General features: G+C 45.5%; 1 protein-coding gene across 4 annotated transcripts in view; it reads right to left on the reverse strand.

The window, feature by feature from the left end:
* CHEK2 (checkpoint kinase 2) overlaps nucleotides 1-12,196 on the reverse strand; it is a 52,103-nt gene extending 39,907 nt beyond the window's left edge. For 3 of the 4 annotated variants that reach the window (XM_023190712.1, XM_023190711.1, XM_023190710.1), the window contains exons 1-2: nucleotides 12,102-12,196; nucleotides 4,273-4,597 (exon numbers count right to left, since the gene is read on the reverse strand). In XM_023190712.1, coding sequence (XP_023046480.1) covers nucleotides 4,273-4,591 — 319 coding nt within the window. In that variant the 5' untranslated portion in view covers nucleotides 4,592-4,597; nucleotides 12,102-12,196. The remainder of the gene's footprint in view (nucleotides 1-4,272; nucleotides 4,598-12,101) is intronic. The other variant, XM_023190713.1, reaches the window with a different exon arrangement.
* Between the last annotated feature and the right edge of the window lie 13 nt (nucleotides 12,197-12,209).

The raw sequence follows: 12,209 nt of genomic DNA on the forward strand, positions 1-12,209 counted from the left end.
GAAGGGAAGGGAAGGGAAGAAGGGAAGGGAAGAAGGGAAGGGAAGGGAAGGGAAGAAGGGAAGGGAAGAAGGGAAGGGAAGCGAAGAAGGGAAGGGAAGAAGGGAAGGGAAGGGAAGGGGAAGGGGAAGGGGAAAGAGGAAAGGAACGGAATGAAACAGAACAGAACGGAAAGGAAAGAAAGAAAGGAAAGAGGAAAGAAAAGGAAAGAAAAGAGGAAAGGAAAGGAAAGGAAAGAAGGAAAGGAAAGGAAAGGAAAGGGAAAAAGACGGAAAGGAAAAAAGACAGGGGAAAGGGGAAAGGAAAAGGGAAGGACCCACAGCTAACATCACACTTAGTGACAAAACACTGAAAACTGGCCGGGGATGGTGCCTCACACCTCTTATCCCAGCACTTTGGGAGGCTAAGGCAAGAGGATCAGTTGATACCAGGAGTTCGAGATCAGATTGGGTAACATGGCGAGACTCTGTCTCTACAAAAAACGAAAATAAAAAAATTAGGCCAGCCACAGTGGCTCATGCCTGTAATCCCAGCACTTTGGGAGGCTGAGGCAGGTGGATCACCTGAGGGCAGGAGTTCGAGACCAGCCTGGCCAACATGGTGAAACCCCATCTCTACTCAGAATACAAAAATTAGCCAGGCGTGGTGGCATAAGCATGTAATCCCACCTACTTGGGAGGCTGAGGCAGGAGAATCGCTTGAAACTGGGAGGAGGAGGTTGCAGTGAGCCGAGATCACACCATGGCACTGCAGCCTGGTGACAGAGCAAGGCTCCGTCTCAATAGATAAATAAATAAATAAAACTAAAAATGAATAACGGACCTTAATTAAACATAAGAGCTAAAACTAGGCCAGGTACTGTGGCTCATGCCTGTAATCCCAACACTTTGGGAAGCTGAGATGGATGGATCGCTTAAGCTCAGGAGTTTGAGACCAGACTGTGCAACATGGTGAAACCCCATCTCCACCAAGAATACAAAAAGTTAGCTGGGAGTGGTGGTGCACATCTGTGGTCCCAGCTACCCAGGAGGCTGAAGTGGGAGAATTGCTTGAGCCTGGGAGGCAGAGGCTGAAGTGAGCCGAGACTACGCCAATGCACTCCAGCCTGGATGACAGAGTGAGACCCTGTCTCAAAAAAACTAAATAAACAAACAAAAAGGAATTAAATTTTAGAAGAAAACATAGGTATAAATAATTAACAAATAATAATAATAAATAGCCTTGGCCGGGCATGGTGGCTCGCACCTGTAATCCTACCACTTTGGGAGGCCAAGATGAGCAGATCACCTGAGGTCAGGAGTTTGAAACCAGCCTGGTCAACATGGTGAAACCCCATCCCTACTAAAAAAATACAGAACTTAGCCGGGCATGGTGGTGGGCACCTGTAATCCCATCTACTCAGGAGGCTGAGGCAGGAGAATCGCTTGAACCCAGGAGGCGGAGGTTGCAGTGAGCCAAGATCGCACCACTGTACTCCAGCCTGGGTGACAGAGTGAGACTCCATCTCAAATAATAATAATAATAATAATAATAATAATAATAATAATAATAATAAACAGCCTCTATGTATTCAGCATCTACTTTATGCTGGTCATCCAACCAGACTCTTTGTTTACTTGTCTTTTTTGGTTTTTCCTTTTGGTGGAGAATGGGGTCTCACTATATCGCCCAGCAGGTCTCAAACTCCTGGGTTCAAGCTATCCTCCCACCTCTGCCTCCCTAAGAGCTGGGATTACAGTTGTGAGCCACTGCACCCAGCCTATTTGTTTTCTCACTTTTAAAGGTGATGTATCCCATTTAGCCCTTTCTCACCATTTTTGTTTCCCACTCATCTAAACCTATAGGCCTATCTGAAAAATATATTGTATTTTATTTATTTCTTTATTTTTTGGAGACAGAATCTCGCTCTGTCACCTAGGCTGGAGTGCAGTGGCGCAATCTCAGCTCACTGCAACCTCCACCTCCCAAGTTCAAGCAATTCTCCTGTCTCAGACTCCTGAGTAGGTGGGATTATAGGTGCCTGCCACCATGCCCGGCTAATTGTTTTTTTCTTTTTTTTTTTGAGACAGAGTTTCGCTCTTGCTGCCCAGGCTGGAGTGCAGTGGCGAGATCTCAGCTCACCACAACCTCTGCCTCCTGGGTTCAAGCGATTCTCCTGCCTCAGCCCCCTGAGTAGCTGGGATTACAGGAGCCCGCCACCATGCCGGCTAATTTTGTATTTTTAGTAGAGACGGGGTTTCTCCATGTTAGTCAGGCTGGTCTCAAACTCCCCATCGCAGGTGATCTGCCCGTCTCAGCCTCCCAAAGTGCTGGGATTATAGGCGTGAGCCACCATGCTTGGCCTAATTTTTGTATTTTTAATAGAGACAGGGTTTCCCCATGTTGGCCAGGCTAGTCTTGAACTCCTGACCCCAAGTGATCCCGCCCACCTTGGTCTCTCAACGTGCTGGGATTACAGTCATGAGCCACCATGCCTGGCCTGAAAAAATATATTTTAAATGGGTAAAAAATAACTTCGAGTGTCTACTTATAAATTTAAAGTTGTATATGTAGAATGCAGGTGTATTGTTTATCCATTTTTTACAGTTTTTTTAAGACATCAAAGTTAGACATGAAATAAAACAAGGATGGTGAGTGACAAAACACAAAATGATACACCAGTCCTTCATTTCTTTATATTAATATATTCTACCCTATTAATGCCAAGTTCAAATGTGTTTAGTAAAGAGGTCATTGTAATGTAAGAGAAAAGAAAAAAACACTATTTTTTTTTTTACTGGAGTGCAGTGGCACAATCCTGGCTCATTGCAACCTCTGCCTCCCAGGTTCAAGGAATTCTCATGTCTCATCCTCCTGAGTAGCTGGGATTGCAGGCATGCACCACCACACCTGGCTAATTTTTGTATTTTCAGTAGAGACAGGGTTTTGCCATGTTGCCCAAACTGGTTTTGAACTCCTGGCCTCAAGTGATCCTCCTGCCTTGGCCTCCCAAAGTGGTGGGATTACAGGCATAAGCCACCACGCCTGGCAATTTTAAAATACACACATGTGTATTTTAAACATATGCATAGCGAAACTTACTATTGGAACCAGGAGGTGTCAGAAAGGGTCAACACATTTAAATCACAAGGTTGACTAGTTTGAGACAAAAACAAATAACAAGTAATCAAAAAATAGCCATCTCTGTTCTGAACAGCTCTGATTCTCTGAAGCTGTGGCAAACCACAGCAGAGGTTAACTGGTGAAGCTTTTGTGATTAGGGAATAATGTTTGCAAGTTTGCATGAATCTGCATTTTTCTAGGAAGAGGGTCCAAAGCTACCTTCAGATCCTTGGATGGACAGCACATTGTAAATATCCAATTAATATTTGTTGAAAGAATAAATGAATGGAATCCACAGCAGGTAACAGCCAGTGCAGCACCCAACACTGCCTCTTTGGTTTTATCACCTTCAAACTCCAGAATCATTCTAAGGTGGCTCAAGCACTCTGCTGCAACTAACTAAGGCAGGAAAATAGGGTCTGAAGGCAGGGAATCTAAGGCCAATTCACACAAACTTCCTGGAGCAGCCAGGCACGGTGGCTCATGCCCGTAATCCCAGCACTTTGGGAGGCCGAGGCAGGTGGATTACTTGAGGTCAGAAGTTCAAGACCAGCCTGGCCAACATGGTGAAACCCCATCTCTACTAAAAATACAAAAATTAGCCAAGTGCGGTGGTATGCGTTTGTAATCCCAACTACTCAGGAAGCTGAGATAGGAGAATCGCTTGAACCCAGGAGTCACAGGTTGCAGTGAGCCTAGCCGAGATTTCTCACAAAAAAAAAAAAAAAAAAAGAATTTGCACTCTGGCCTATGATTTGTCCATTCTAGGACCTTCATTTGCATAAGGCGCCAATCCTCACCAGTCTTGGAATTGCCGAGGTCCAGTTCACTGTGGCCTCTAATGGGCTGTGAGCCAGCCCTTCATCTACATAGGAGGTAACCAATGGGAGATCTCTAGAGGGTACTTGAACCCCAGAAGACTTTGCTACCAGGGCTCTGCAGCCACTTGCTCAGGTCTGCTCCCATCCTGCGGCATGTACTTTAGCTTCTATTGCCTTCCACTTCAATAAATCTATGCTTTCATTGCTTGTTCATGCATGATGTTCAATTATTTGTTCAACGTGCCAAAAACCTGGACAACTCACAATCAGAACCTTCCACCCGGTAACACAACAACTTTCTGTAACTGTTTTTCTGAACAAAACATGATACTATATAACAAAGGGTCTCACCAAGATTGGCAAATCCATCCTGAAGGGCCCATAATCGAGCCCAGGGGGCAGGGGCAGGCTCCTCAGGTTCTTGGTCCTCAGGTTCTTGGTCCTCAGGAATAGAATAGAGTTCCTGAGTGGACACTGTCTCTAAGGAGCTCAGTGTCCCAGAGCTGGAGTGAGAGGACTGGCTGGAGTTTGGCATTGTGCTGGTAGAGGAGCTGGATATGCCCTGGGACTGTGAGGAGGAACCTTGGGACTGGGTAACGCTGCCATGGGGCTGTGAACAGGTACTGCTGCCATGGGACTGCTGAGCCTCAACATCCGACTCCCGAGACATCACGACCTCAAAAAGAAAGTGTCCAACAACAAAGGTGAGTTTCGAGGCACAAGACTTTAAAAAGTAAACAATGGGCCTAGTACAACAGCAAAAGAAAAGAAAAGAAAAAAAAAAAAACCCAGGGCAAACATGCTCTCCAAAAATTAAAAGTCCTAACAGCCCAGACCTACAGTTCTTCTGGGCTAAGCTTTTCACCAGATCATTGTCACCGGATCAGTTTTTTGTCTGAAAGCCATAAACTACAGGGAAAAAACAAATTATCTGAAGATTATGAAAAAGTAAAAAGCAATAAAATTGAGCCGGGGGGCTCATAAAAGCTTACATTTGTCCAATTCTTTTAAATTAAGCCTGAAACCAAAAATGTATTGATACAATCAACACTACATTTAAATTTCATGTATAGTGGGGGCCAGGCGTGGGGCCTCACACCTGTAATCTCAGCACTTTGGGAGGCCGTGACGGGCAGATCATGAGGTCAGGAGTTCAAGACCAGCCTGGCCAACATAGTGAAATTCCATCTCTACTAAATGTAAGTGAAAAAAAAATAAGTGAAATTCCATCTCTACTAAATATAAAATATAAAAAATTAGCCGGGTGTGGTGGCAGGCACTTTTAGTTCCAGCTAATCAGGAGGTTGAAGCAGGAGAATTGCTTGAGCCCAGGAGGTGGAGGTTGCAGTAAGCTGAGATCACGCCACTGCACCCCAGCCTGGGTGATAGGAGTGAAACCCTGTCTCAAAAACATAAATTAATGAAATAAATAAAATTTAAAAATAAAATAGGTCAGGTACAGTGACTCACAACCGTAAACACAATACTTTGGGTGGCGGAGGTAGGATTGCTTGAGGGCAGGTGTTTGAGACCCCACCTCTACAAAAAATAATAATAATCTTTGTGTTAGATAATTTTGTCCAACTGCAGCCTGATATAAGCATTCTGAGCATGTTTAAAGGAGGCTAGGCTAAACTATGATGTTTGGTATATTAGGTATATTGAATGTATTTTCAATTTAACAATATTTTCAACTTAGAATGGGTTTACTTAGACATAACACCATTGAAAGTTGAGGAGCATCTGTGTATTTTGGAAAGAGAAAGAAGACAAAGGATCAGGTGGCTTGGAATAGAAGTCAAAAAGAAATTGTACAATAACCTGCTGCATTATTCCAAAGGGTCCATTTATATAAAATGTCACTGGTACCCCTTTTCCTCTGGGCTTGCTCCTAAGGGAAACACACCTGTTCGTTCAATCTAGATTCCCTGACACCTAAGGACCCAGTGACTTGATGAGGCAGAACACAAAGGAAGACAGCTCTAAACAACTCCACCTATCCCTTTGTGATGCTAAGTAACTATAGGGCTTATCTTTTCAGCATCCTAAATGGCCTTCCAGCCTTGATGGAATCTTGCAGGAACTATTCCTTTATAAACTGGAGACCATAACAGAGGCTCCCACCCTTGTCTTAGAATTAACCTAATAGACAGACTCTCATAACAGGCTGGGCACAGTGGCTCATGCCTGTAATCCCAGCACTTTGGGAGGGCCAAGGCAAGAGGACCACTTGAGGTCATGTGTTCAATACCAGCCTGGCCAACATAGTGGGACTCCCCTGTACAAAAAGTAAGAAAATTAGACATGGTGGCATGCAGCTGTGGCCTCAGCTACTCTGGAAGGTGAGGTGGGAGGAATACTTGAGCCCAGGAGTGGAAGGCTGCAGTGAGCTATGATCATACCACTTATATCACCAGCCTGGGTGGCAGAGTGAGACCCTATCTCCAAAGAACAGAAAACAAAACAAGACTGATAACAGAACCACCAGTAAAATCAAAGGAACATCCACTGCTGACCTAATCGGATTAACAAAAAAAAAAGCAGGGGGAGGAGGACATTCTCTTCCTCCCCACACTCAGGCTACTACTCCAGGAGAACACAGGAAACAACACTATCATAGTCCCCACCATCACAGGGGGATAAGATCCAAGACCCCCCAAGTGGATGCCTGAAACCTCACATAGTACAGAACCCTATATAAACTATGCACAACTTTCTTTTTCCTTCTTCACAATTTCACAAATAGAAGATTTGTTCTTACCATAGATGTTACCAGCCTCAGCATACAAATTTTTTTTTTCCTTATTAAATTGAGATCAGTTAAAAGAAACACTTTACAGCTTCTCTTTGCAATATCCAAATTGTCAGCATCTTTTGCTTTGGGGCCATTATTAAATATAAGAGTGACTTGAACACAAGCACTGCAAAACCACATAATTTAAGACTTATGAATTGATTATTTCTTTTTTTTTAAAACAGTCTCACTCAGTCACCTAGGCTGGAGTGCAGTGGCACAATCTCGGCTCACTGCAACCTCCACCTCCTGGGTTCAAACAATTCTCCTGCCTCAGCCTTCTAAGTAGCTGGGATTACAGGCACGCACCACCACGCCTGGCTAATTTGTGTATTTTTTTTTAGTAGAGACAGGGTATTCACCGTATTGGCCAGCCTGGTCTCAAACTCCTGACCTCAGGTGATCCTCAGGCCCACCTCGGCCTCCCAAAGTGCTAGGATTACAGGCATGAGCTACCATGCCCAGCCATGAATTGATTATTTCTTATGAATTTTCCACTTAGTTTCAGATCACAGCTGACCATTGGTAACTGAAACTACTACCGCTGATAAGTAGGGACTACAATACCCACATTGATTGTATTTACACAGCTTTCAAGATACAAATGTTCTGCCAGGTGTGGTGGGTCTAGTCTGTAATCCCAGCACTTTGGGAGGCTGACGCAGGCAGATTCCTCGAGCCCAGGAATTCGAGACCAGCCTGGACACCATGGTGATATCCAGTATCTACAGAAAATACAGGCCGGGCGCGGTGGCTCACGCCTGTAATCCCAGCACTTTGGGAGGCCGAGACGGGCGGATCACGAGGTCAGGAGATCGAGACCATCCTGGCTAACATGGTGAAACCCCGTCTCTACTAAAAATACAAAAAATTAGCCGGGCGAGGTGGCCGGCGCCTGTGGTCCCAGCTACTCGGGAGGCTGAGGCAGGAGAATGGCGTGAACCCGGGAGGCGGAGGTTGCAGTGAGCTGAGATCCAGCCACTGCACTCCAGCCTGGGCGACAGAGCAAGACTCCGTCTCAAAAAAAAAAAGAAAATACAAAAAATTAGCAGGGCATGGTGGTGTGCACCTGCAGTCCCAGCTACTTGGGAGGCTGAGGTGGGAGGATCACTTGAGCCCAGGAGGCTGAGGCTGCAGTGAGCCGTGATCGCGCCTACACTCCAGCCTAGGTAACAGAGACCCTATCACCAGAAAAAAAAAAAAAAAAAAAGATACAAAGGTTCTGATGAGTTTTCTTTAAAACATACCAGGAAGGCAATGCCAAAACTGAGTATGCCACTCCAGGGACTGCTGGTTTAATACTACCTCAGCCAGGCTGAGTCTTCCCCACAGCTTTTTGAGCAAGACAGGACAACTGGAGAAAATGTGTCAACAAGTTGCTACGAGAGATTAGAGGCAAGCAGATCTGGAGTCAGACACTTGAGTGAAACTGCGCATGACTTTAGGTAGATCACAACTTCGCTAAGCCTGTTTTCTCATCGAAAATAAGTAGACAGACCATGAGGATTAAGTGAAGTGATGCATGTAATACTCCCCCCACCCACCCATGCTATCTGGGAGCCATTGTTATTGGAAAGTCATGCAGAGAAGTGAGTGAAAAACCAAAGTGAGGGCAGCAAAACTCCAGGACTGCAAACAGAAGTCCAGTCCCCAAACCTATAAAACCACTAGAAGAAAACACTGGGGAAGTGCTCCAGGACACTCATTTTGGGCACAGGTTTTTTGCGTAAGACCTCAAAAGCACAGGCAACTAAAGCAAAAACAGACAACTGGGATTTCATCAAGCTAAAAAAGCTTCTGCACAGCAAAGGAAACAATCAACAAAGTGAAGAGACAACTCACAGAATGGGAAAAAACATTTCCAAACTAGCCATCTGACAAGGGATGAATAATCAGAATATATAAGGAGATGAAACTCAACTGCAAAAAGACAAATAATCCAATTTAAGAAATGGGCAGGCCAGGCACAGTGCCTCACATCTGTAATCCCAGCATTTTGGGAGGCCAAGGCAGGGTGGATCATCTGAGGTCAGGAGTTCAAGACCAGCCTGGCCAACATGGCGAAACCACATCTCTACTAAAAATACAAAAAATTAGCTGGGTGTGGTGGCTCATACCTGTAGTCCCAGCTACTTGGGAGGCTGAGACACGAGAATCACTTGAACCCAGGAAACAGAGACGGAGGTTGCAGTGAGCCGAGATTGCACCACTGCACTCCAGGCTAGGGACAGGGTGAGACTCTGTCTCAAAAAAAAGAAATGGGCAAAAGATCCGAACAGACATTTCTCGAAAGAAGACATACAAATGGCCAACGAGTATATAAAAAAATGCTCAACATCACGGATCATTGGAGAAATAACAAATCAAAACTACAGTGAGGCCTGGGCACAGTATCTTATGGCTGTAATCCCAGCACTTTGGGAGGCAGAGGCGGGCAGATCACTTGAGGTCAGGAGTTTGAGACCAGCCTGGCCAACATGGTGAAACCCTGTCTCCACTAAAAATATGAAAATTAGCTGAGCATGGTGGCAGGTGTCTATAATCCCAGCTACTTGGGAGGCTGAGGCAGGAGAATCGCTTGAACCCAGGAGGCAGAGAATGCAGTGAGTCAAAATCGCACCACTGCATTCCAGCCTGGGCAACAGAGTAAGATTCTGTCTCAAACAAATAAACAAACAAAGAAACCTACAATGAGATACCATCTCACCCCAGTTAAAATGGTATGAATAGGCCGGGCGCGGTGGCTCAAGCCTGTAATCCCAGCACTTTGGGAGGCCGAGACGGGCGGATCATGAGGTCAGGAGATCGAGACCATCCTGGCTAACACGGTGAAACCCTGTCTCTACTAAAAAATACAAAAAAACTAGCCGGGCGAGGTGGCGGGTGCCTGTAATCCCAGCCGCTTGGGAGGCTGAGGCAGGAGAATGGCGTGAACCCGGGAGGCGGAGCTTGCAGCGAGCCGAGATCCGGCCACTGCACTCCAGCCTGGGCCACAGAGCGAGACTCCGTCTCAAAAAAAAAAAAAAATGGTTTGAATAAAAGGCAAGAACAGATTTCTCCACAGAAAGGGGAACTGTACAGAGTGCTCTTGACATAAGTAATTTTATCTTAGAAAAAGGCTCTTGTATTTTAAAAGGCATTATGCCAATAGGGACCAGATGTTTGTCTAATTAATAAAGACTGTACTGGCCAGGCACAGTGGCTCACGCCTGTAATCCCAGCACTTTGGGAGGCCAAGGCAGGCGGATCACAAGGTCAGGAGATCGAGACCATCCTGGCCATCACGGTGAAACCCCGACTCTACTAAAAATACAAAACTTAGCTGGGCGTGGTGTCGCATGCCTGTAATCCCAGCTACTCGGGAGGCTGAGGCAGGATAATTGCTTGAACCAGGGAGTCGGAAGTTGCAGTGATCCGAGATCACGCCACTGCACTCCAGCCTGCGAGAGACAAAGCGAGACTCTGTCTCAAAAAAAAAAAAAAAACAAAAAAGGACAGTACTAAACCAGATAAGGACATAAACATGTACACGCTTTTGTTATTAGTCCTCACCAGAAAATTTTGTGGTCATAAGACCAGGACTTTATTAGGTCAAAATGGCTGTCCTAACAGACACCATCTTGCTGTCACTCACGATTAACACCCAGCATCTGCCACCAAAGGCTCATCCACATCAAAAACTCTTCCTTACAAGACACTGACACCCCAGATCAAGCCAAAACACTCTCTTTGTCCACACTGCTCTCCTTGGACTGGTTTGATAACCGCTTTCCCTATCCCCTTTTCTCTGAATGTTAAATGTTACTTTAATATAAGATTTTTAACCTATAACATTTATATATTAAATAAATATACGGCCGGGCGCGGTGGCTCAAGCCTGTAATCCCAGCACTTTGGGAGGCCGAGACGGGCGGATCACGAGGTCAGGAGATCGAGACCATCCTGGCTAACACGGTGAAACCCCGTCTCTACTAAAAAATACAAAAAACTAGCCGGGCGATTTGGCGGGCGCCTGTAGTCCCAGCTACTCGGGAGGCTGAGGCAGGAGAATGGCGTAAACCCGGGAGGCGGAGCTTGCAGTGAGCTGAGATCCGGCCACCACACTCCAGCCTGGGCGGCAGAGTGAGACTCCGTCTCAAAAAAAAATAAAAAAATAAAAAATAAATAAATAAATAAATAAATAAATATACTATTGTATATAATTTACAATGCTGACTGACTTGTGGAATGGCTTCAGCCTGTGTGCCCATGGTTCTGACTACCAAGTAAACAGGTAGTACTACAGAAAATTGCTTCCTTGGGAACTCCATATAGCTCGTGGCTTTTACAATTAAAATGAAACATCAGTAAGTCTGATCTTGTGGAAAAACACAAATGTTCACGGACCTAGTTATGTCTGACCTTGCCCTGTTCGCATACACCATTGGTGGGAATGCAAATTAGTATAGCCACTATTCACAAAAGTATTGTGATTCCTCAAAAAACTGAAATTAGGCCGGGTGCAGCGGCTCACACCTGTAATCCCAGCACTTTGGGAGGCCAAGGCAGGTGGATCACCTGAGGTCAGGAGTTCAAGACCAGCCTGGCCAACATGGTAAAACCCCATCTCTACTAAAAATACTAGCCGGGCATGGTGGCAGGCGCCTATAATCCCAGATACTTAGGAGGCTGAGGCAGGAGAACCGCTTGAACCCAGGAGGCAGAAGTTGCAGTGAGCCCAGATCGCGCCACTGCACTCCAGCCTGGCAAGAGAGAGAGATTCTGTCTCAAAAAAAAAAAAAAAAGGTACAGATGTGGTGATCATATATGTATACTTTATATCAAAAATAAATAATTTTTTAAAAAAGTCCAGAAGCCTTTCAAGTGAAACACAATCTTTTTTTTTTCAAGTAGAAAACCTAAGTCCGAAGGAGGACTGATGCCCTCCTACCCACTCCTGGCCACCCTATCCCATACACTTACTTAGGGACTTACTTAGGGACACGCAGAACATCCTCCTACACAGCTCAGTGCGTTTCCAGTTCCTGCAGCGCCTAGTAGCTAAGACTGGCCTCTCTGTAAGTATTTTAGAGATTGAATCTAAAGAATGGCAATGATTACTAACATCTATAGAACTTTTTACAAAGTAACTTCGCTCTGATATTGAAGAACACAACTCTGTTCCTCCTTATCCTGTCCGTTCAGGCCTGTTTCAGCTTGTAAGTAATACGGGAAGTGAACTTCACCTCGAGGATCATCTACTAAAAAGGAAGAGAGTCGCCCACACACTCCCCCTTCAGCTCAAAAATACAGACAAAGCGAAGCTCAGGAGACTCCGCTCGCACAAAACGCTGAAGATGGGATTCGAACTACCAAACACCCAACAGAAGTTCCCCATATGACTCACCGCGTGAGCCCACCTGGAGCCGCACACTCTCCACAGCCTCAGCCTGCAGTGGCGCTAAACCTGCAGATACAAACTCCACCCTCAGCCAATCAAAACCCTCTCCCCTGC

This window comes from Piliocolobus tephrosceles, chromosome 19, assembly GCF_002776525.5.
Source record: "Piliocolobus tephrosceles isolate RC106 chromosome 19, ASM277652v3, whole genome shotgun sequence".
NCBI lineage: Eukaryota > Metazoa > Chordata > Mammalia > Primates > Cercopithecidae > Piliocolobus > Piliocolobus tephrosceles.